Source organism: Ceratotherium simum, chromosome 23 (genome assembly GCF_057802395.1).
Source record: "Ceratotherium simum simum isolate JZ-2026a chromosome 23, ASM5780239v1, whole genome shotgun sequence".
NCBI classification, from domain to species: Eukaryota; Metazoa; Chordata; class Mammalia; order Perissodactyla; family Rhinocerotidae; genus Ceratotherium; species Ceratotherium simum.
In genome coordinates, this window is record NC_141922.1 from 27,736,537 (window position 1) to 27,763,884 (window position 27,348).

Below are 27,348 nucleotides of genomic sequence, written 5' to 3' on the forward strand. Positions count from 1 at the left end.
TGCCTTTTTTATGTGTATGTAGCATAACATAATTAACCAATTTCAATAAGAGACATGTGAGAGTCAGTGACATCAGATATGTTGCCTATGTGAAGCTAGAGAATGATCATTTTCTCTCTTTTTGAGTAGCTCGAGTACTGTTTTATTACTACCATCTTATAGATCAATTAATGAACGACTGGGTATGTGTGGGTGGGAGGGTAGATAGAAAGTGCTGATAAAGACCTCTGCTTTTTTTTTTCTCCTCCAAAGATCAAATAGGTGCCAGGTTGGAATACTGGGACAACTAAAGAAAACAACAATTTAACAAAACACTAACTCCTCAGTAGGGAACAAACATGCAATGATTCTTTAGTAATTCTTATTTCTTGATGGCATTTATGGAGGCACAAATCCATTTCCTATCAGGCCCATATAGATAAAATTGACCTAAATCTTCTTTTTTTTTTTTTACAGTTTTCTTAAGTTATAGTTGATACTCAAAAAACTGCACATTTTTAATGTATACAATTTGATGAGTTTGGAGACCTGAAACTTTTGAGACAAATTTTGATCTTTATGACTTGATATGGTTGCTGTAGGAATCTCCACAAAACTTGCTATAATACAAATCAAAAAAATGAAATTCTAGTTTAGAGGCCTTGCAACTAATTGCACCGTGTTTTTGATGCCATGAAACCTCTACTGGTTTATTAAAACATTGATTCACATAGAAAGCAAACATATTTTTGTCTAACCAAAATGCAATCATAGTCCTTTATTTACAGATGGCATCTGAATTTTGGATAGATAATGAGAGTAATATCTAAAATAATAATCAACCTAAATTGACAAAGCTTGGGATTCTGGAATATGACCAACAATCAGCCCACTGGCATGGGTTATGAGAAAAATGTAGCACTGATTAATTCTCTCTGAGGTTATATTCTTTGATATGAATAGGAAATACATTCAGAAAATCATAAAGGGTTATAACAGCACAGAACTATAAACTTATAAATACTGATTTGCCTTGCTGTCCCTAAAATAGAAATCACAAAACAAATATATTAAAAACCATATATTTTCTATATGTGTTGAACAAAGCTGAAGACAGTCTTCATTTTTTGGAAAGATTTAATGCAAATGGAAGGACATTTGGTCTGGGATCAGAAGATTTTAATTATGTTTACAACGAATCAGTGCACTATACTTACATATCTCCCAAGTCAAAACTTAGTGACTTAATACTGCTCAAAATTTCATGAGAGGGGTAAACTTTTTTTTGTCAATGATGGATGATCAGGGATAACAGCTGAAAACAGTTGGACGCATGGTGTGTCATGCTGATGATTTCTATGATAACAGAAGATGAAATTCTATTTTAGATGATGTTGTCTATTGTCAACAATTAATAGCTTTACCATCTGGCCTAAAATCATAATTTTCTGTGCTTATTAACCTTAAATACCTATTATAGCTGTAGTTTTTCCTCTGTCGAATAAGAAACTTTTTCTCAATTATATGATTATTTCTGGGTAATTATGTTTCTGAATCTTATACATTGATCAAACAGAAGTTAATTTTTGAAGCACCGGAACTGGAGGAATTTAACCTGTATACCTTCTTTAAACACTATTTCATTTTTATTCTTCAAACATAAGTCTTCTGTCAGAATATGGACTACAGCGCTATGGCATGTCACACTGGCTCATTTGAAGTCAAAATGCCAAATAACATTTGTCACAAGAAATATGAAGAAAAAAGAGCTATGTTTAAGTTCAAGATACAGCATAGTGCACAAAACTCCAATTTAACCTACAACTGATTAAAAATTAATCTGGAGGAATGAAGTATCAAATTTGTTCTCATAACAAATATATGCCAATAATAGTGATAAATCATAAGAAATGATGAAAAATGAATTAGTATAGTTGCATAGCTCTAGTTGTCCAACAAAGTTTTTGTTAGAAAAATGAGAAAAACCACAGTAAGTGATGGTGACATCTTAAATAATGGTATCTTCTTATTTACTTTAAAAATGACAAGTTTGAGGGGGCCGGCCCTGTGGTCTAATGGGTATGTTCACTGTGCTCTGATTCAGCAGCCTGGGTTTGTTTCCCAGGTGTGGACCTACACCACTTGTCAGTGGCCATGCTGTGGCAGCGATCCACAACAAAATAGAGGAAGATTGGCACAGATGTTAGCTCAGGGTGAATCTTCTCAAGCAAAGAGGAAGATTGGCAATAGAAGTTAGCTCAGGGCCAATCTTCCTCAGCAAAAAAAGAAATGAGAAGTTTGTTATTATTCAATTAAATTAATATTGCAATACAAAATAAAATTGCTTAGTCCTCTACTGGTGTGTATCAGTCAGGTTCTCTAGAGAAGCAGAATCAATAGAAGATCTAGATCTAGATCTATCTGTCTATCTATCTAAATAGATATTTATTTTAGGGAATTGACTCAAGCAATTTTGGGGGCTAAGTCCAAAATCCACAGGGAAATTAGAAAGGCTGGAAACTAAGGCAGGAGTTAATGCTGCAGTCTTGAGGGAGAATTTCTTCTTTTCTAGAAAACTCAGTTTTTGCTAATAAGGACTTCCAATTAATTGAATGAGGGCCACCCACATTATCAAAGGTAATCTCCTTTATTTAAAGTAAACTGATTGTAGATGTTAATCACATCTATAAAATACTTTCATGGTAACATCTAGATTAGTGTTTGACTAACTGTGTACTATAGTCCAGCCAAGTTGACACATAAAACTAACCATCACAGTGTGGTGAAATATAACATCTAAAATCTTTGAAACAAATTTGCCTATATGAATAGAACCTACAAATTTGAACCATTAAATTTTGTTGTTATTAGTTCTCCTCCAAATGCTAACACTTTGTCTTTGACTTTCTTTGCTCTAATAATGAAAAGAAAACAAAACAAAAAAACCCAAGAAGCCTAATTCAGTCATTGAATTTGAGTAAGATAGAAATAGTACAGAGAACAAAAAAAATAAACTTAGGAGAATCTTCAAATATTTAAGCAAAAAGTAAAATATTTTTGGTTTATTTTTTGGTAGGAGGATAATCTGGATAATTTTCTGCTGTATGATGTATTACACAGTGTTTTCATTGTTTCTAGGGTTTAGAGATGTAGGGCAATATACTAATTAAAATACTTATCTCTTCTCTGATACAGAGTTTCTTCTAGGGTATCTGCTTACTGAAGTAAAATCACTCTAGACATCCCAATATATTAAATAGTATTGAAATGAAGAGGGAATCCCTCCAAAATAAAAATTTAATTATATTGTATGACAATATTTATATTTTTAATTAGGTAAATTTTACAAAAATTAGAGACCATATTAAATCAAAACCAAACTAGATTTAACTGAAGTAAGAAATCTAATAAGAATGCCCCTCTGACTTTTGGGAGGTTAAAAAGAAAAGAGTTTAGAGTGATTTGAAAGAGAATAAAAGGACAATGAAATTTAGAAGTCCTGAGGGACCGAGGTCAAGATTGGTTTTTCTCAGAGGTGGGGTAGGAAGATAATGAATTATTCAGCCTGCAACCAACTAGCAGTGAGCAACTCGCCATCTGTTTCTCCTTTTTAAATTATCATTATTTAACAATACATCTTAAAATATTTGGAAGCCTAAACTCAGAGTTTTTGAGTGTGTCCTTTTTTTATTTCCTAATTAGGTTTATTTTATTGTCTTTTACGTGATCTAATTGAAACTCTATTGTTTTATTGTACAATGTATTCTTGCTTCAATCAATACCTTAATCTGAGAAACATGTATAAATGTATACTTTCAAGAAAAGGGGTAATCAATCCTTATTTTCCTTAAGGTGAAAAAATATATACTCATGAGAAATTTCTAGGTTGTTTGAAAAGGTTGGCATTAAATTTTGGCAAATTTTTTGTTATTTTTTATTAGCTGAATGTGGAGGTCGTTTTAAAGGAGAATCATCAGGAAGAATCTTATCTCCTGGTTATCCCTTTCCGTATGATAATAATCTGCGTTGTGTGTGGATGATTGAGGTAGATCCAGGAAACATTGTCAGGTAAATGGATTTCATTTTCTCAAAATTACTGGGGAATCTGAATTTCCTGATCCGTTCCTATATATAATATCAAACAATATCAAGGTTTTTCAATATTTTTTAACCTTGGCAAGAAAAAACTTGGTTTCCATCTGTTTGAAATATGAAAAAAATATTCATAAGCATGATTTATTGATTTATGGGCCACAGTGGTCCCTGCTATAATCCCTTGGAGGGAAGCTTTTCGTAGTTATAGGAGGGTGCAGAGCTGGAGAATTTTTCCTGCTTCTTGATGACTTCTACTCTTGATGACTCAACATGCTGAGTCCGCTGTTTTGATATGTATACAAAGCTGTGCAGGTCCCTATGGTAAGTTTAGCCTCACGAACATTTAGAAGAAAGAATAGAAGGGGACTCAGTGACTACTACCTGTCTTCCTGGGCTTTAGGCGTATCTCTGGAGCATCTGCTCTCTGCCTCTTTAACCATGTTTGATTTTTCTTTCCCGCTGAGTTTAGTTAGATGGCTCACAATTCTTCACATCGATGCCTGTTAGATGAAGACAGAACCATCTCCTCCTAGATCAACAAGCATCAGGTTTCCCAGGCTAACCTGTACTCTCCGTCCTGGTTTAACTATTATGGTTATGACTGGGAATGGCTTAATAAGTGAACAAATCCTCCTTGCCGTATGAGCTATTTAGCGCATTATCTCTCACAAAACAATGACTTTAAACTTAACAATTGCTGCTTTATATAAATGGAATTTCAGACAGGCTTCTGGGTGGTGCAGGAGGTCGTAGAAAACAGGTATTATCCTTCAAATAACCCACTGAAAGGTATACTCCATGCATTGCTGGATGTGAACAGTGCGTTGCTTTTGCAAGAGAATTTGCAGAACTCCAGGCTACACTGGATCAATTCTCAGCCTATTTTTCTTTAGTGTAGATCATGCATCATTTTATTTAATAGTAGAACTAGTAGAAAATATTGAATTCAACAGGATTCTGGGATTTTTTTAAATTAAAGAATCATATTTCATATTAAATTACAACCAAAATTTAAATCTGTGACAAGTCACATATCAAACATGAATATGATATATATAGAAAGAATTGAGCATGTTGATATTGGATTTCTAGTTTTTGGCACCAGTACGAAAAGTATCATTACCACACAAAAAGGGCATTCTCTGCCCAATGTGTGTACACCACTGGCTTTTGAGAAAAGGAAAGGCTTTATTGTGAGGTCAACTTGAAAGGAGACAGGAGGCAAGGCTCTCAAATCTGTCTCCCTGATTCAGGGTTTGGGGCAAAATTTAAGAGGTTAGGGGGAGCAGGCTAGTTTGTGGACATGCTGGAAGGGCAGGTTTTGATTGGAGGGCTTTAAACATTCATGGTAAGATGTGGAAGGGGCTTTTAACACCAGAGCTTTCTACACGATGGACCCCTGTCTTCCGAAGAGAGTCCAACTTTCAAGTTCTGGTTGTGTCTTGGTCCTTTTGTTTCAGTGGTGGGAGAGTCTTTGGTTCAAGGTGTTATTTCAGGTCAAGATATTCTCCTCTGCGGGTGCTCTGGCCATGTGACTTGCATTTTTTTTTTTTTTGGTTTGCCCCTGAAAAACAACCTTAACCTTCTGTGGATAAGATGGAGCCAGTTTTAACTGGTCCTAGAGGTCCTGTGGTTGCAGTAGCAGATACTGATTTTGTTAGGTTAGACAAAAAGCAAAGTAAATTTAACATGAAATAGTTTCTGTTCATTTGTTTGGGGGAGGATAGATGTTATTTTTTAAATTAAGGAAGTTTCCTTTTACTCCTAGATTAATGGATGTTAATGGAATCAACATCATAATTCCATCCATCATGGAATTATGATGTTGAATTTTTTTAAATGATTTTTCTGTATATATTGGAATGTTCATGTGATTTTTTTCTTATATTTGTCATTGTGATAAAATATATTGATTGGTTTTTGAATGTGAACTATTCTTGCATTCCTGGAATAAACCTCATTTGATTCTGATAAAACAAAGAAACAAAACTTGAAACAGTGACAAATATGTATACTATGGAGTCAGATAACTTAAGTTCAGACCACTATTCTGCCACCCTTTGGGCAATTTTATTTACTCTATCTAAACTCCATTTGCCACATTTGTAAAATTGAGATAAAAATTGTTTCTGCTTCATTGGGTCATTATAACAATTAAACAAAGAAAATATTTGTAATGCATTTTGCACAGTGCCTGACATGTACAAGATCCTCTAGAAGATTCACCTGCTGTTGCCACAGTTAAAATTCATGAACACTGAAAAGAATATATATACCTGAAATTTCTGTAATTTGCAAAGGTGGTATAATAGGACATTTCATCATATTCTAAAGAAATAAGCTATACTGCTCAAGAAAAATTCATTCAGGTTATATATGCTGTTTACATAATTCATTTTTTATCTGATAAAATAAAAGGAATATCTAACAAAGGCAAAGATGCATATTTGTTATATTCTTTATTTGAAACTAAACCTGTGGTTAGAATAATCAAACAGAAATATATGGTTTTCCTACAGCCTACAGTTTCTTGCTTTTGATACGGAAGCATCGCATGATATACTCCGAGTTTGGGATGGTCCACCAGAAAACGAGATGCTCTTGAAGGAAATTAGTGGATCTCTTGTTCCTGAAGGAATCCATAGCACTCTCAACATAGTAACCATTCAGTTTGACACGGATTTTTATATCAGCAAATCTGGATTTGCAATTCAGTTTTCAAGTGAGTTAATATTTTATTTCTTAGATGCAAAATAAGAAGGCTATTAACTAGTTCTGTTAACTTTACTGCTCAAAATTTTAATTTTAAAATTTTAATGATCTTATTCTTATTTCTAGTCTGCCTATTCATCAGCAGTTAAGGTAAAATATACTTGGAAAAAAATATAGTTCACTTTGTTAATCATTAATTAATTGTTGAGACTCTCTCTCCAATTGTCAAACCAATTTTTCTTAAAGTAAAGGTGGTGTTAAAATAATTGAGTGAATGAAATAATTACATTACAAAAACTTGTAATCTACATTTACCATAAAAGTGTATGTTTTATTTTATTTTTGTTTTGGTGAGGAGATCAGCCCTGTGCTAACATCTGCCAATCCTCCCCTTTTTTTGCTGAGGAAGACTGGCCCTGGGCTAACATCCGTGCCCATCTTCCTCCACTTTTATATGGGACACCGCCACAGCATGGCTTGCCAAGCAAGCTTCGGTGTGCACCCAGGATCTGAACCAGTGAACCCCGGGCCGCCACAGCAGAGCACGCGCACTTAACCGCTTGCGCCACTGGGCCGGCCCCAAAAAGTGTATGTTTTAAAATGTGAAATTTTTGTAGATAAGGAAGAAATGAATACTTGCCATTACAAAAAAAGCAACCCTATGTTTTTACTAATTTCATTTTTCTTCTGTTAAAGATCTTAATTATATATTCACAGATATCTTTGACAAATATTTTAGATCTACTTTTAAATTAAAGATTTCCTATAACAATAATGTCATTCATTGTAAGTAATTACCAGTGTTCAAGGCTTGTTTTCTTTTTTTTCCTTTTATGGCACTGCTAACTGGCCCAATATATGTTGTTCTGTAAAAGGAATTTTAGTTTAGTGGCTGGAGAAAATGAATGAAAACAAAAATTTTAATTTCTATATTTTTACTTTTATTTCTTTTAATGTTTATTGAAATATCAATACACACATTAAACACACATTATCTCTTTGAGAAGATTATCTAATTGATCTTCTAATTGTATAGTCTTGAAAAAATCCTATTAACAGAAACCTATTCAGATTTCCAAGATCATCTATGGAAAGAGTGCAAACCGTTATTCTTTAACTGTGCCTGAATTCAAGTCCTGACTCCTTACTGACTGCTGACTTTGGGCACCTGACCTCATCACTGAGACTGAGTTTTCTAATTCACACAGGAATAATAATGCTTATCTGAAAAATAGGTTATTAGGGTGTAACATGATCACGTGTGAACAGTACTTGGTATTGAATATATGGCGGGTCCTAATGAAGTATTATCATTACATGAATAAACGTAAAATTGAAATCCTTTGAAAATAACAGACAAAACATGAAGAACTTTTGAAATGACTGTCAACAAAATATATCTCTTTAGGTAAACAACTGGTCAATACAATTAAACAATTAACTTGTCCTTTTGTTCATAGAACACAGTTGCTTGACATAATTGACTAACATAATGAATTGTTTTGTGTTATATAAACCAAGCTCATGAGAGAGAGAAGTGTAAGACAGTGTAGAAGAGTCAATATCTGTAAATTTGTACTTTAAATATATCTTTTGACAAAATGAAAAATAAGAAAATGATCAAGTAATTCATGAACATAATGGCTTCTAATTCTGAAACACCAATTAAACATTCTTCACATTTATTTCTATTTCCTACTATTTAATTCTCTATTTTTGAAGTTAGGAATAATTTTTCAGAGAACTCCTCATGACTGCTTTTTGATTTCAGTTCTTTCTACTGGTAGTTTGGCAGCTAATAGTTCTTTCCTTTACCTTAAAGTAGCGATACATAATGTTTTACACTTAAATGGTTATTGTAATTAAATATCTCAATACAATCATGAGAAAAGGTGCTTCAAGCTAGTGTTTGTGAACGCAAAGTGCAACTGCTTAATAGAAAAAAGCTGTTTTATATGCATTTCTGGGAATTTTTAATGTAGATTTGTGAAATTAGCAATGCATTTTTATATTTATTGTATTTGTAGGGCATGTTAAAGTTATAGAAGCAATATGTGTCATACCAGATTTTTAGGAAATCTGTCCTCAAAATATTCTTTTAAGGTGCATAGTAATTTTTACTACTGATCTGAGACTAAAAATCTACCCATTGAAATAAAATTACTTTGAGGGTTAATATATTGTGAATAGCATCAGTCAATGAAAATTAGTCTCTTGGTTGGAAATCTGTGTCTATGCTTACACAGGTTTCCAAGTGTCCAGATTTCAATTGCAAAAATATTCTTTTTGTGAGTGATGTCTTGCTTGGTGCCAGGAACCATGTTAAGTGCTTTATACACATGATCTCATTTAATCCTCACAAAAGCCATGTGATATATGTTGTATCATCCCCATTTCCCAAATAAATACACTGCGGTTCAGAAAGTGAGTTAATTTGCTCAAGGTCATACTGCTAGCCGATCCCTAGTGCTGTGACTCAAATCCGCACGCGTCTGAAAAGAGCTTCGAGTGGGTGCCTGGTGCATAGTAAATGCTTAGCCCTTGTTACTGTTATTATGCTAGCATCATTATTTAGACACAAGTATTAATATGCTAGAGGAAATAGAAAGCTTTCGGTTATATGCTGTCAGTTACAGTGAAGTTCTACAATTTAATCAGCTTCTTTTCCTGATTATGCTCCCAAGGACCACATCGAAGGTCACATTTTCAAAAAGCAGGTGATTTATAAAAGTGCAGCAGTGCAGAGGGATGAAGGAAAGCTGGAGTGCAGGCATGCCCATTTAAAAGGGTCAGTTGCCTCCCTCTGGCCCTAGTCATTTTGCCCTATAGGAAGACAGGCTAATTTTAAAGTGGAACTTGAAATAAGGATTTTATGTAAAGTCATCTAATTTTCAAAGAAAACTCAAATCTTAAAGAGAATGTTAATAGACTGTAGGCCAATAAACCACTAATATAGGTCATATTTGGCTTGCAGGTCAGAATTTGGCATTTCAGTGCCTTACCTAAATTCCTCTTCCCTAATAAATCTATCTGAGTTACCCATTCATTCATTTGTTCATTTGTCCATTCTAGGAGAGTCTACGAAGGACCAGATATTAAGCATATTTATCTCCAATTATTTCTCAAATGCACTTGCCCTTTCACTCAGGCAAATTTTCTTAGGTTCATGAATACACACACACACATATACCCCCCTTACTGCCTTCTGTCTCTAAACCTTCTTTCTCACCTTAAATCTTTTTCTGCTCCCTTTTGCTTGTCTTGCTCATTCTTCGGGACTCAGAACCAAGACCTCTTTTTATAAAACATTTTTGACTTCTGTATAAAACACTTTTAAATGTTTATAAAACATTTCTTTATAAAACATTTCTGATCTCTCTTTATAAAACATATTCTAGCCCATGCTCCAGGCACCAGCTGTATTTTTTTTCCCACAAAATGATGAAAATAAATGGTTTATCTTTCATTGTTCTGGAGACGTTTTAATGATGTGATCTTTGCTCCCCAAATGTATTGTGAGTACCCTTGTCTTCCTAAATGTATATAAAGAGACATTTAGGATGTTTAGGATGATCACATAATTTATTGTTCAAATCTAAGGTAATTTTTGAAAGCAAAAGGAGCACTATTAAAAATTAAGCTAGACAATAGGCATAAACCAGGACAGTTGTAGCCAAATCAGGATGTATCATCATTTTAATAGTAAGACATTTATTCTAGCCGCACTCCCCTTACCACTACAATGCCCATTCCTCTTTTGAGCAAATAGCTGTTGTTTATTCAGTGTCAAATAGTAGATAAAGAAAAGAATGAGTCAGGCAATCGTAGCAGAACTACCTTCAGCAACGAAATGCAACCCATGAAATGTATTTCACTGAACTTGGTGCAAAGTAAATTTAACTGAAATGTAGGTCACACACCAACTTCATAATCATCAAGCCATATCAGCAGCCTCATGCCTTCTATTTCATGGTCTATTCATTCTTTGTAGAGTCTGGCGCTTCACCTCTTGGTGTTATAGACTTAATCAGAGCTGCTTAAGTCTGACATTGCTACCTCATGCTGTCCTATATGCTGTCCTTGGTTCTCAGCAGTCAGCCTCTATATCCCCTGCTTAAATTTGTAATCTGCCTGTCTCGTCCCACTTTAGTTCCACGGGGAGGATGTCTTTGGGTATCGTGCCGTCATTTGCCATAGAATAGTTGATTTTTGACAGAGCGTTTTCTGTGCTCTTCACTCTTTGACCTCTCTGTTAAGAATCTGCCCCTGCTGGGTAATACAAAATACCAAAGTCCATAGTTTATACTGTTGAAAATTCTCAAGGAAATGGATCCCTTAGCCATGAGAGGTTGGCGTCTCCCAGCCTCAAAGGACTGCAGGGTGCCCCTGCCTTTGTTCCCTTCTCATTATTACTGCCCGCATTGTTGTAACAGTTGACTAGCCACTCGCTTCATTATCCCTCCAGCCAGACTTTTCTTCACATTTCCACCTGACTGATGTTTTTAAAATACAAATCAGACATCACTCCTCTGTTTAAAATTCTTTAACAGCCACACAGTCACAAGTTCAAAACTTTGGAATTACATTTAAAGCCTCCACAATTTGCACCCAAACTACCTGCCAGCTTCATCCGTCAGTATTCACTTACGCACACCCAGTCATCTAACTTCACTGTCCTGAAGGACAATGTCCTTTAACATTTCTGCTTCTTTTGTGAACTCTCTTCCATATTCCTGGAATACTTATGTCCACATTCAAAATCTATAAATCCTTTGTCATTTTCCAAGGACCAGGAATTAATATTTCTGTTAAAATAGCCAAGACGTATTTATTAGATCTCTACTTTGTAGTTGATCTCGTCTAGTAGTGTGTGAGATATGGTCACAGTGCTCAGAGTAATTATAATACGTGATTAAATTTGAAAGATAAATACTGATAACCCATCTCTATTTCCCAATCTTTTCTAAATGCCAGGTAATTCACACTTCCTTTTCAAGAGCAGCATATAAGGCACTTGTAGATATGATGAAATATTCTCAGATGTGAACACCTAACCCATTCTGATCTTGGATGTAAGTGGAAGAAGAATTTGATACTGTTGCCCGGTCAGCTATTTTGTATTACAGCAAGTTACTTCATAGTCTGTGCTGTGGTTTGAAAGATACATAAAGCTGTCAGGCCATGAATTGACAGAATTAGGGAAAAATATGTGTTCTTGAAATATGTACAGAAATAGAGGCTCAGCAGACGTGCTGTAGAGCTACAGAATGTAGTCTGAATGATCTTGCCATGAGTGTATTCGTTGTTTATTTTATGAGGTAAATTCATAACTATTTATTTTATCATAGAAATAATTTTTAATTATTTTGCAGTAGACATTTATGGAAGCAGTGGAATTTTAAAAACTGCATTTTTAATTAAAAAGTACATACTGGATATTCATTTCTTAAGAAAGCTGATTCCACCAAGATGTCCAAAAGGAAGGCCAGTTCAGCCAATGGGGGCTGTCATGAATAGCGCGTGCAGAGATTAACAAAGATGTCAGACAAACTTATCCTTGCAAAAGTAGAAACTAAGCCCAAAAAGATAGCAGGAAAGAATCTAGAATGGTGTTTCCTCACTATTTGTAAATCCAGGTATTTTAGTACATCCGGAAACACGTGCTTACAAAAGCAGGGAATCCCACATGATCTCATTTCAATAAAACATATTTAGATAAGTGGTAAAAAAATTTTTAGAGGGAGGGCTGGCCCAGTGGCTTAGCGGTTAAGTGCTTGCGCTCTGCTGCTGGCGGCCCGGTGTTCGGATCCCGGGCGCGCACCAACACACCACTTCCACACCACTTCTCCCGCCATGCTGAGGCCGCGTCCCACGTGCAGCAACTAGAAGATGTGCAGCTATGACATGCAACTACCTACTGGGGCTTTGGAGGGAAAAAGAATAAATAAATAAAATCTTTAAAGAAAAAAAAATTTTTAGAGGGAAAATCATGTGCTGATTGGTTATTTTTCTGTACAACCTAAAAATTAGTATAATACTGAATTAAATGAGATTTTATTGCCTTGTATATCATGTTAACCTTCTATAGGCTATGAAGGGGGAAATTTTATATTCTAAAAAATGAAACAATTAAATGGTGATTTGAAGACATGATAATGTATTAACTCCATCTTCTTCATTTTCTTGATTATTTTAAAGTACCTATCTTCTATAGCCATGTTCTTTTTAGTGGAATTATTTCCTAAATAAAAGTGCTCCCTGGTATTGGAATATTCCCTGGCACCCTGCATCATTGGTAGTAATAGGCTAATTTTTCTTAAGAAATTATTAACCTAATGTGAAAGATGGGCTATTTTGATTGAGAATGTAGAGTGTATGATATTAAAACACGAGATGTTGATGAGACTTTAGACCTGACAGTGTATTAATATTTTAAGATATTGATACTTGGTATTCTTGTTTTATGAACAAATTGTCTACAAATTTTAAGCTGATAAATCATTGGAGTGGCTGTTGGGATTAACTACATGGTTTTTAGATGTTTAGTATTTACATATTAAGGAGTATGTACAAATTGCTCATAATGTCTGCTAATCATCAAAAAACCCACAATTTTTTGACATGCTAATCATCAAAAAGCTCAATAACATCTCAATTAAAAATAAACAAAAGTGATGATGATAATGCACCTTGCACACAATGTATGTTAACACACTCGAGGATCATAGTGGTGTGACTGACTGTGTAAAAACCAGAAGACATAAATCTGTTAAAAAAGTGTGACTTCGTTTAGAGCAAATGAAAACTCTGCTACACTAATTACATCACTTTATATTCTAAATTCTTTTCTACATGTATGAAAAGTGTTAATATGTCAGCTTCCTTAGCAAAACCTCACAAATAGTTAAATGAATCCAATTTTATTTCAGTCATATCAGTTGTCTCAAATAGAGAATCAATAATATCACATGCCTAAAATATTTTAATTCCAACAAGTTTTATTTATTACATCCATTTCATGAAATGAAGGATAATCTTTGGAAATTCATTTTATCAAAGATGAAACATCTGATACTATAAACTCATTAAAATTTTAACATTTCAATAATTTTAAATTTACTCAGACTTGTTTTATAGTCCAGCATATGGTTTTCTAAAAGTACTACATGCATTTGGAAAGAATGTGCATTTGCCATTATTGGATTATATAAATACCATTAGCTACAGTTGATTGATAGTGTTGTGTTTGAAGTGTTCTAAGACATTACTGGGTTTTTGTCTAGTTTTTTTTTTCAACTAGTAGAAGAGAAGTGTTGAAATGCCCAACTGAAGTTGTGGATGTCTATATATTCTTTCTGTCCTGTCATGTTTTTGCTTGATGTATTATGAAGTTCTGTTATTAGGTGCATACATTTAAGATGCTCTGTCTTCTTAATAAGTTGACTCTTTCGTTAATATGAAATAGCTCTCTTTTTCTCTGGTAATTTTCCTTGTCTTGAAGTTTACGTTGTCTGATATGAATATCTTATAATTAGTATTTGCATGGTATACCATTTATACTATGGTATACCTGTTAACTTATTAGTGTCTTTATATTTAAAGTAAGTTTCTACTCTAAATAGCACATGGTTGGGATAGCACATGGTTGAATCTTGATTTTTTTATATAGTCTGAAAAATCTCTGTCTTTTAAATGTAGTCTTTTAAACCATTAGATTACTTATGTTTAATGTAATTATTCATATGGTTGAGTTTGTTTATCATATTGCTATTTATTTTTTATTGGACCCATCTATGCATTGTTCCTTTTTTTCCATCATTTTTTTTTTCTTCCTCCATTAACTGCTTACCTAAACATTTTTTGAGGGAGCACTTACTCTAATATTTATAGAATACATCTTTAACTTATCAAAAATTACCATCAAATTATATTACACCACCTTACATATAATGTAAGAACCTTACAGTAGTGTATTTCCATTACCCCCTTCTTTCCTTCAGGCTGTTGTTTTCATTTATCTCACTTCTATATGTGTTAATACCATAATACATTTTTTAAACTTTAAGCAGACAATTGTTTTTTTAGTCTTCTTTTAATGAAACAAAGGTCACATAAAATTTTTAGAAAATTTTTTATTGAATTACAGTTGGCATACAATATTATATTAGTTTCATGTGTGTAATATAGTGATTCAACATTTATTTGCATTACAAAATGATCCCCTGATAAGACTAGTTACCATCTGTTATCATACAAAGTTATTACAATATTGTTGACTATATTCACTATGCTATACATTACATCCCCATGACATTTATTTTATGACTGAAAGTTTGTACCTCTTACCCGCTTCACCTATTTTGTCCTTCCCCCCACCCCCATCCCCTCTAGCAACCACCAATTTGTTCTCTGTATCTATGAGTCTATTTCTGTTTTGTTTTGTTTGTTCATTGTTTTTGTTTTTTTTTTAGGTTCCACATATAAGTGAAATCATACAGTATTCTTCTTTCTCTGTCTGGCTTATTTCACTTACAATAATACCCTCTAGTTCCATCCATGTTGTCACAAATGGGAAGATTTCATTCTTTTTTATGGTTGAGTAATATTCTGTTGTATATATACATATACCACTTCTTTATCCATTCGTCTACCAAGGAACACTTAGGTTGCATCATATCTTGGCTATTGAAAATAGTGCTGCAATGAATATAGAGGTGCATATATCTTTTTTAATTAGTGTTTTCATTTTCTTCAGATAGAAACCCAAAAATGCTGGATCGTATGGTAGTTCTATTTTTAATTTTTTGAGGAACCTGCATACTGTTTTCCATAGTGGTTATATCAATTTACATTCCTACCCACAGTGCATGAGATTCCTTTTTCTCCACATCCTCACCAACACTTACTATTTGTTGTTCTTATTTATAATAGCCATTCTGACAGGTGTGAGGTGATATTTCATTGTGGTTTTGATTTGCATAAATTAGTGATGCTAAGTACCTTTTGCTGTACCTCTTGGCCATCTGTATGTCTTGTTTGGAAAAATGTCTGTTCAGGTCTTCTGCCCATTTTTTAATCAGATTATTTGGTTTTTGATGATGAATTGTATGCGTTCTTTATATATTTTCAATATTAACCTATTACCAGATATATTGTTTGCAAACATAGTCTCCCATCCAGTAGGTTGTCTTTTTGTTTTGTTGATGATTTCTTTCACTATACAAAAGCTTTTTAATTTGATGTAATCTCTTCTGTTTATTTTTGGTTTTGTTGCCCTCGCCTGAGGAGTCATTTTAAAAAAAATTAAAATTTTAATATTAAAGGTAAAGTTATTTGTTTTGTGAAACAGTACAAATATAAATTTTGGTTTAACACAACCTCATGATAAAAATAAAGCTCTTATAAACTTAAGAAACAGAAATGCACTTAGAATTGACTGTGGTATACATATAATTCATAACTGCAACCAAGCAAATTCTACTGATCACAATAAAAATGTTATTAAAATTTACAAATATTTTCAGACAATGAAATAAGTGAATTACATTTTTTTATGTGTATGACAGAGTAATGCTGATTCAAAAACTAAATAAGTAAACGTTAGTATGTCAGTACCACTCTCTCTTTTTGCTGCTTATTGTCATTTAGACCTAGAGAGATTTGCATCTCTGAGGTACTCTTTTGAAAAATCAACCAAAATTCCCTAGTTTGTTGTTGAATTTTTTTGAAAACAAACCTTTAAATTTGGTTGCTGTACATTAGAATCAGTTGACAACCTTGAATCAAGATATTCAGTTATTGGAGTGCTAAAGATCCTCAGCTTTTGAAATTTTTGGTGACTTGCAGTTATTGAAAACAAAGTTTAGAAATAGGAAGATATTTAAATGTTATCTCCATAAAAGTATGAAAGTTCAAACACTGTACAAAATTAAACTTTGAAACTGTTGTGCTTTAGTATGACTTGACTTGTGAAAAGAAAAGATCTTTTGATGAAATTCTTATTTTCAATAGTATTAAATTTATATTTTATATTAGAATGGAATAAAATTGAGAATACATGAAATTATACAGCTTATAAGTGAAATATTCCAAAAAATCCTAATTTAAGACAACTTGCTTGATAACTTATATTGTAAAAATCTTTGTCAAAGAAAGATATTCTGAAAAGAAGTAAAAATTTAGTATCTATGAAAATGTTTGAGCTGAAATGTTTACACATTGTTGTATGAAAAAAAATCAAATTGAAACTTTCCTCCATTTTAAAAAATAAACTCTAAGCTTACCAGATACCTCAACACCTATAAAGAGAAACCTTTCTGAATTAAAAATAGTATGGCCTGTGGAGACAGTAGTTGAACATGCCAACTACTTAAAATTATTGAAAACACCTTTAGCAATACTAATAAAAATAAGAATACATTGAGAACCACATACTCTAGAAAAAAATAGTAAAAAACCATTAAATATGGCTAAGAAACCAATTAAAGAATGTGCATTTATGGCACAAATAATTAGTTTGTTTATCATATTTTTAACGTTTAGATAATCCATGTAAAGATGTTTCTTTGTGCACAGATATATGACATTTTAATTTTTTAGAAATTATTTTAGTTAGTTTTCGTATAAATATCTATTTTGAAAAGTTTATCAATATAATATCAATTTTGTTAGTAAATACATATTTTAATTACATAATTTAAATTACTTTTAGCTTCTTGTTTCATGCCCAGAATTTTTCAGTTTGAATGACAAAAAGTCACCTGATTTTAATACCCATTTTGTTATACAAAGCTATGTACACATCTGCTGTCCCTCTTAGATTATATTCCTTTGAAGGGCGAGGGTGTTGTCCTATTGATATTTGTATCCCCAGAACTTGACACTGCACCTGATACTTAGTAAATGTTAAATAAATCTGATTGAATAGGAAATCTTTTAATAATGCAAAATTAAAAGCACACTGATAGTATATACTGTCAGTTGGAAATAATGTAAAACCATTTTTATGTGATTTTTCTTTTTTTTAAATTAATTCTGGTGATCCCCAAATATTAGATTTCTATTTCAAATTAGACTTTTATATAATCTTTTATAATCTTTGGATATAAAATCAGTTTTCTGTATAGGTAACTTTGACAGTCTTCAACTTAACATGTCTTTTGATTTCACAAAAATTTGATCAGTGATTTTTGCCCCACTTTTGTCCACATACTGGAGCACAGAATCAATTCAAGTAGGAAAGTGTTGTCTCTTGTTAAAATATATCTCCAACATCAAGCATAATACCTGGCTCATAGTGGGTGCACAACAATTATCTGGTGAAAAAAATGAATATGTATTTTTTAAAAGAGATTTTTGTATACTTGGAAGTATTATACACTGGCTTTGAGGTTTCTTTTGCATCTCATGCTTGGAGCAACTTTGTTTCCCTCCTGAATTGATGGGAATGTCTGTCATACTGCTGTCTACTTTAACCTGACTTGCCATATCGTTAGGTATATGCTTAGAAACATAATGAAATTCTAAAGATAGTCACATTACTGAATGGCTGGCAGAGTGTAGGCCTAATAGCGGTGATGAACGTTCTTTATAAAGTTGATGGATCTTCTACAAAGCAAGGGCTCAATCAAGGGCAAAACTCTCCAGGGTGAAATCCACCTCTAGGTTCCCATCTGCATTTCAAATATTTTCTGATTGATTTGACTCTGGATGGGATTTCCTTCCAGGTTAAATATTCCCATTACCCAACTTGATTTCCTTACATAGATACTGAAGTGGAGAATATAGTGTCACTTCTTAGCCTATACAAAATGTAAGGCAATAAAACTGGAAGAGAAAAATGTAAAGCCTTGTGAATACCAAATTTGGACTATGACCTTGCTGGAGTCTCCTGACATGTTGCAAAAAAAATATAAAACTACCTCTTAGACAAACTACACAGTGAATAGTAATATCTACTGGTCTTTAAAGATTTATTTCAGAATTGATATTTTCATAGAATTATATAATTTTTGGAAGAGAACTTTAAGATTTTATCCGATACTAAACCAGGCAGGTAAAATATTACTATGCAAGTTTTACAGTTGAGGGAGCTAAAATTCAGGGAACTAATACAACCTGATCAGTGTCCCTTTTTTACTATAATAAAGACTAAAATCTAAGTCTCCTGCTTTAGATAGCATTACTTATTCAACTGCATGAAATCCAAGGTTTTTCTTTTTTGAAAGGTCTTGAGATAAACCAGTTTATACCAAAAAGTCAACTTTCTCAACAGAAAGGACACACAAGAATATATGACTGATTTTAGTGTATGTATTCTTTGTTATATAAAGCAATGCCTTAAGAAAACTGGAATGTTAATTTGCCAAAGGTTACCAAGATGGTAATTTAGACATTACCTCTGAGTGATAATTCAAGTTATCACCCACATTGTAGTTGAAACCTATACACACACTAGTTCGGATTGTGAAATCTGTATTAGGTGAGGTGCATATTTCTGATTAAATTACGCTTTCAATTAGATGAAAACAAATATAACATGAGGAGTCAGAAGTATATTTACAGTACTGATGAGTTGTAATAATGGTGAGAACTCAGTCGTATTCTGTGCTACTTAGTGCGATCTGCTTTGTTCTGAAAATACCCTTAGGTTATCCAGATAGGTTGAAGCAAATTAAAATGTAATTGTAAATGTTGCATTACTGCATACTTGGAATAAATGCTTCCCGGTGTCCAAAAAATACTGAATTACAAATAAACCTTCAGTATACACTAAAATGACTAATTGTAGTTTTGTTCATTCATTTCACATATATTTGTTTGATGAGTTATTTTTAACTATTGTGGAAGCTTCTCTTTAATTTTTTATATATAAGGTCAATTTATTCCTAGAGTATAGCAAAGCTTGATTTGATAAGGTCACATGTTACTTAGCAATAAATGCAGTTAACTCTTTCAATGGATTTAGATCATTGGTAAAGATTGAGGGCACTGTGAAAACAATTTCTTAGTAACATTAACGTAAGTTTTCTCAACTAAAGCATAAATTCTTTTTTTATTGTATGCGAAGAGACGAACTTATATATAATTAGCATAAGAATAATATATTTTGAAAAATTATTTCTTCTTATATGATAAGTAGTCATGAAATCATATTTTTATATGTCTTTTTTTAACATTCTAGTTCATGAGAATTATTAAGAGAAAACTAGTGTGGATACAAGTTGTTTTTGGTGGAATAAAAACAGTTCCATTTTGAAAGCAAAAATTTGTCATTACATTTACCTCTAACTTATTATATTAACCAGTTACAGACCCATTTTGTTAGAAACCACTGCTACCATACAAGGTAACATCGCTAGCATAAAAAAATAAGGAAAAATAAGATTTTATATATTTGCTAATGTTCAGTTTATTTCTTATGTCAATAATTTCACCTTCTATGCTGAATTTATTTCTAACAAAAGTATTTGTATCTGGGTATTATAAATTAGAAGTAAATTTGCAATGAGAGACTTTTACTTTAAAATTGGAACTGTATTACATTTATTTGCTTTTACTGACATCAATGGCTTAGGAAAAATTTGTATACACAGGTGAAATTTTAATTTTTTAAATATTTTTCTTTCCAAAAATCTGAAAATTAAAAGATTTTATAATTTCACATTTTGGACATGGTAAATTGAGGGGCCTATTAGGTATCCAAGTAAAAAAGTTAAATAGGCAGTTGAATAGAATGGTCTGGAGCTCAGGAGAGACTTTAAGGCTGAATATATAAATTTAGGAGGCATTAAGCTAAAAAGAGTATTTAAAACCCCGGGATCAGATGACATTATCCAGTGAGAAACTGCAGAAAGAAGGGAGCAGAACATTAAGGACTAATCCCTGAGGTACTCCAGCCCTCAATCATTGGGTTAAAAATGTTGAGAGACAGCAAAGATACCGAACAGGAATGGCAAATAAGCCAGAAAGAAAACCTGCAGAATCTGATGACTGAGGGGCCAAGAAAAAAAGTGCTGTGACAAACATTAGTGAGAGGTTTCTGAGAAAAGAAGGCACAAAAGTTACCACTGGATTTGGCAGCCTAGATTTAACAAGAGCATCTTAGTGATTATATTAGATGAAAGGCTGATGATGAAATTGGAGACAGTTGTACAGATTATCTCCCTCAGGAGAAGTGTTTAATAGGATTCCTGTTAAAGAAAGGAGGGAAATGAGAAAAATAGTTGGAAGAGGATGGAGATGTAATGAGGGTTTTGTTTGTTTATTTAAGATGGAAATAGAAGCCATGTTTGTACGCTCTTGGGCATGACGCAGTACAGAAGGAGGAACTAGTGATTCAGAAGAGATGATAAATGTTTAGGAATGAAGTCCTTGAGAAGTAGAGAGGGTTTAAGACCAGCAGCACAAGAGCTAGAATTAGGCTTACATAGAGCGAGGGCAACTTCTCCATTGCAACAGAAGAGGAAGCAGAGAATATGGATGCAGATGCCAGCTAGCTGATAGATTTGGTAAAATAAGGGCAGTCTTACTGCTTCAACTCTCTCAATGAACTATAAGGAAAGAAATCAGACAAAAGAGAGGACAGGAAGGAGAGAGAATGAAAAAACAGTTGGAGTGGAAATGTCCTTAGTATTTTTATTACTTAAAAAATATCATTTGGCACATATATGGCTAAATTTGGCATATATAAGGCTAAATTTTGTTTTTATTATTTCTAATAATACCTCCAAAAATAACCTTGAGTCTTTTTTGCTTCCCTTTGTGTTGAAATATCAGCAGCAAGAAATGTTTTTGTGTAGTGAAGGCTTATAAACTGCTCAGTATTTCTTGCCTTTCCATTTGAAACCAGATCTAACGTTTTTGGCTAATCCTTTCGTTAATAAACAACTGTCAAAGTTCCGTTAGTAGGATATGACTTTGTATTGTTTTATCTGGTAATGGGATAGGTTTGTGCTGAGACAATATACCATAGGAGTTAAGAGCCCTGCTGTTTATTGAGTTCAAATTCCTGCTCTAAGAGAAAGCACTTGACATCACTGAGGCTCATTTTACCCATTTAAAAATGAGGATGATAATAATACTTCATAGGAATTTGTGTTTTAGCTTAAGAGTATAAACTCAGCCTCTAGCTAAGTGTTTTGCAAACTATATGCTCTCAATAGAGATAGTAATCATTATAATTATCATTATTTTATTAGTATCTATTATAAATTAATTGCCCTTCATGTTGAATAACTATATTTCTTTCTTAGAAACAGACTTTATTCAGTTTGACACAATATATACCAATGGAATCTTGTGAATAAGACTGTAATGTTGATATCTGTGTAATTTTTGTTTTTAGTAAGAAAAAAATATATTTAAAGCCAAGTGTTGTAAATTTGTAGGTTTTTGCACTACTCCAGCCAGAATGATACGCAGGTAGATAGTTGCTCTTCTGATTTTAAAATGACATTTAAAGATCAATAACATATTTTAGAAATTTCAATTTAATTAATCATGTCATTTGAGTTTTATTATTATTGTTTTTTTATTTTTTATTTTTTTGTGAGGAGATCAGCCCTGTGCTAACATCTGCCAATCCTCCTCTTTTTTTGCTGAGGAAGACTGGCCCTGGGCTAACATCCGTGCCCGTCTTCCTCCACTTTATATGGGACGCCGCCACAGCATGGCTTGCCAAGCAGTGTGTCAGTGCACACCCGGGATCCGAACCGGCGAACCCGGGCCACCGCAGCAGAGTGCGCGCACTTAACCGCTTGCACCACCGGGCCGGCCCCTCATTTGAGTTTTATACTATAGTCCACACTTTAGGCACTTTCTATTACAAAGGCTCTATCACTTTTACTTAAGAAATGTCCTTTGGATATGGTCTCATGTCTGCATTCCCACTTTAACTGTCCTAAGTGACTGTGTCCTGTTGGGCAAGTTTCTTTTTCATTTTAAGCCTCAATTTTCTCATTGGAAAAATATGGGTAATAACAGTACCCAGACTTCTTGTGAATCAAATGAGATACAACTCATGGCACAGTGTTTGAAAGATAGTAAGTGCTCAACAAATGCTACATATTAACCATATTAACTATTTGCATACTCTTCTATTTATATAATACCTTTTTCCCTGTGACTTCTATCATTTCTACTGAATAATCAGCCGGTGTAAAGAGCACAATCTACAGCTAAGTAACAGACTAGCCAATTGATATTTCCTATTCTAGACTAACCAAAATGTAATCGCCAGTCCTTTTGAGGGGAAGGAAACAAGGAAGGGAGATCATCTTTTGTTGTCAATTTCATAAGGTTGTGAAAGTTAAATCTAAGGTATATTTGGATGTTATAGTATATAAGCCTATTGTATACACTTTCCAGAATGTTCTTTTCATGATATCATTACAGATGAGACAACAAAGTTGTTAATACCCTTTATCTTTGTTGGAATTTCTGCTTACTTTGCATAGTTATATTAGGAAAAATCTAGAATGAATGGCAGACTTAAACCTAATAGAACAAATATAAATATTCATTCTGTCAATTAAATTTGAAACACTTTGAATTAAATAAGTTAAGAAAAGAAATAGAAATTACTCATGTTAATACATCGGTGGTAAGTATATTATGTTTTGACATGTACTTTTTAAAATTTTTTATATGTTTAAAATTGTCGATAAATTAAAATACTTAATTGCAAAAATAAGTCTTCTTTCTATAGAAACACACTATATATTATTCCAGAATAGGAGAGAATAGAGAGAGAGGATCAAAGATCTACTTAAAAATTTATATAATAACAAAAAGAAAATGCAAATAAGAATGATATATTTTAGGGCCGGTCCCGTGGCTTAGCGGTTAAGTGCGCGCGCTCCACTACTGGCGGCCCAGGTTCGGATCCCGGGCGCGCACCGACATGCCGCTTCTCCGGCCGTGCTGAGGCCGAGTCCCACATACAGCAACTAGAAGGATGTGCAACTATGACATACAACTATCTACTGGGGCTTTGGGGAAAAAAATAAAAAAACAAATCTTTAAAAAAAAAAAAAAGAATGATATATTTTGAGAATTGTGTGTTCCACAAAAGTGAAAATAAGTATCAAATAAAAATTATTAATCTATTTTACATAAGTGATTAAGACTTTATTAAGTTCGAACATTATATAATTGCTTTTTTAATCATACTAATTATGTGAGATTATTTCGCTCCTAATTCCCAAGGAGATATAGCATGGCTCTTTAAATGGTTATTTACTTTCTTTAATGGCTATAGTTTCTATTTAATAGAGAAAACAAGAATGATTGATGCTAAAATTATTATAATTTTGTCTACCCATAAACACAGAGTATAACTAGTATGGAGATCAAACTTTGAATAAGTAAAGAAAATAAGACAATAGCATTCACACCAAGTAATTGTTCCTGTGTCTATTCAACTAATTGCTTTTAGAATTCGAGTAATTCCAAGAGGAAAAAATTTCTTTGGTCTTTCATTAAACCCCATCATTCTCTATTGTGCTTTAAAATCTTACTCCTAATTTGTGAATTAATTGAGAGAAAAAGGAACAGTAGGGGTTTACCACCGCTCTTTCTAAAAGTCAACCAGACCCAAAGGCAAATGCATATTTTCACATACGTGTTATATATTAGCTGTCATATCGAAGCCTTCTTATTTTAGCTACTTGGTTCCACTTTAAATCTTTAGGCACAGTAAATCTGACAATAGAGCAAAACATCTTTTTTCCCTCCAACTCAGCTAAGACACATCTATATTGACTGTTTTCATTTCAACATGTTTTTGTAACATTGTTATAGATGCATTTTTATTTTTGAGAATGTTCATCTTAAGCTTCAAGCTTCTTGCAGACAAAGTCCAGCACCTGGGAAGCCTCAAAAAACAAAAGAAATGTTCTCATAATCTTTTATGTCATTCTTATTTTTCAGTTTGAAAGTTATAACACATTTTACCTTTTTGTTGCTTCTTTCCAACAAAAACATTCTAAATGTAAATCTTGTATGTAGAACATCACTCTCCACTTACATATTGAAATAATAGAGATCCTATATACTCTCCACTATATATACACAGCCAATCCATAGATAAGTTTAGTTTTGGTGGAGGCCATCCCAGAGCAATTCAAGAAAAATTTAATGACTAAGTTTATCACAAAAATGTTTTACAAAAAATCTCTATCAATATGGGAAGATGATAATTGCCAGACCCTCTGATGCATGATGGATATTCTGCTAAGGAACACTGATGGGTATTACAAGACAAACTCACTTGGAAATCGGAACCAAGTCCTTATTCCTCTTTTGCTGATATTCTCCAATAAGAGTTCAATTGTTATTCTATTAACAACTAAAAACAATTCTATTAAAAATAACTCATATGAAGGTAGATTGAATATTTTTTAAGGTAGATTCAGATTTATACCAGCTGTAGCTTTTCTATTTATGGATATAGTCTCTATCTTTTTCATAATTTCTTAATGGGGTTTATTATTTTATTTTATTTAACTGAGAAGGAGAGAAATTATATCTCTGGGACAGTTACAGATAGAAGAGGACAGTCTAGTGTAACATTTAAGGGTTTGGGTTCTGAAATTGGACAGAGTAGTGGTTCTGTGGACAAATCTTGGTTCTGCACACTTTAGTTTTTGTCATTTAGGACAGATTACTTAATCTCCCTAAACTTTAGTTTTCTCATCTCTAAAGTAAGGCTAATAATCACACTTGACTCATAGGGTTGTTAGGAAAATTAAAGGAATTATACATGTAAAGTCCCTATCCCTGGACATTGCTCAGAAACACTAGTTTATCAGGAAAATGAAGCAAAACTACAAGACTTCTGATTATATATATATATAAAATGATCCATAGATTTTGTTTCATTTAAGTGATTAGTAAAATGACATTTGTAGTCTACATTTTGCAACCCTTTTAAAAAAGTAAGCCTTTAAAAATTACCCCTTAAAAAATAACCTTTTTTTACCCTTTCAAAAAAATAAAGAAAAAAATGATATATGTATATGTACATATGTGTGTGTGTATATATATATATGATCACTTTTGTTGTTGTTGTTGCTGCTTTTATGCAGTGTCAGGCCCAGCATCTCACCAATATCCAATTTTTTTTTCAGTTTTTTTAATTGATATGATCCTCTTGATTCCCGTACAACTTTGAGAGTCAGAGCATTACAATACTGTGTAAAGATTTTCTGGTTTCTTTGTTGTGTCTGTGTATTAGAGAGATGAACTACAAGTTTGCTGGATGGATTCACAGATTGATATATGGATGAATCTATCTATTGATCTATTGATCTGTCTACCTATCTATACCTGCCTACTTACCTACTGGGGATGTATACAATAGAATCTGTTTGTTAGTACCACCACTATACAAAACAATTTGAAGTCTGTTCAGTTCTGTGTGTGTCTACTTATTTCTTCTTTGTATTCCTAGCACCTAGCACAATGCCTGACGTGTATTCAGTTAGTAAGTGAATGAATGAGTGAATATCAGTTATGTGTCTGTAATCCAGCAATTTGTGTCATTACTTTAATGTGCAATTTAAAAAATAATTTGTACAAGTGCTGAATACATTTATGAATATAGTTTAATAATAGCTTACTTAAATGGAAATTTTAATAGCTTGTTTGTTTTGATACTTAATTGGCATATGCTTTAGAGTAAAAAAGCTACTTTGTGGTCATTCAAAATAATATTTTGTTCCATTAACCTGAATAATTAGAGTTACCTTTATTATTAAATGTGCCGTGTACTGTGCATAGAAGAATATTTTCTTTCCTATGGTCTCAGACCATCCTCCTTTTCTCTAATGATTTTTTAAATTTTGTATTTTTACATAATTTTAGATTTACATGTAGTTGTAAGAAATAATAGAGATCCTGTGTACTCTTCAACATGTCTTGGAATGACAACTTCTTGCATAACCATAGCACAATATGGCAGCCAGAAGATTAACATTGATGCAATCCATCAACCTTATTCAGATTTTACTAGTTTTACATATACTTGTGTGTGTGTTTATTTAGTTCTGTGTAGATTTGTATGACTACTACCACCACAGTCAATATATAGTACAGTTCCTCACAAGGATCCCTAGTGTTACTCTTTTCTAGCCACATCGTTTCCTTCCTTTTTTCTTTTCCTTCCATCCCCTCCCCCTACCACCGCTGGTAACCACTAATCTGTTTTCCAGTTCATAATTTTGTCACTTCAAGTATGTTATACAAATAGAATCAAACAGTATATAACCTTGTTATATAGTAGTTTTTCAATCAGCATAATTTCCTTCAGGTCCATCCAAGTTGTCACGTGTATCATCATTCCTTTTGATTGCTGAGTAATAGTCCATGGTATGAATTTACCAGAGTTAGTTTAATCATTCTACCTGTTGAAGGACATTTGAGTTGTTCCTAGTTTTCAGCTATTATGAATAAGGCTGCTATGAACATTAGTGTTCAGGTCTTTATGTGAACATCAATTTCCATTTTTCTGGGATAAACGTGCACTTGATAAGAGTCCAGTTACTGGATTGTATGGTAAGC

The 27,348-nt window shown here is 32.9% G+C and overlaps 1 protein-coding gene across 4 annotated transcripts in view; it reads left to right on the forward strand.

The window, feature by feature from the left end:
* CSMD3 (CUB and Sushi multiple domains 3) overlaps nucleotides 1–27,348 on the forward strand; it is a 1,195,693-nt gene that overhangs the window by 874,327 nt on the left and 294,018 nt on the right. For all 4 annotated transcript variants that reach the window (XM_004431279.3, XM_087447535.1, XM_004431280.3 and 1 more), the window contains 2 exons: nucleotides 3,921–4,047; nucleotides 6,594–6,796. In XM_004431279.3, coding sequence (XP_004431336.2) covers nucleotides 3,921–4,047; nucleotides 6,594–6,796 — 330 coding nt within the window. The remainder of the gene's footprint in view (nucleotides 1–3,920; nucleotides 4,048–6,593; nucleotides 6,797–27,348) is intronic.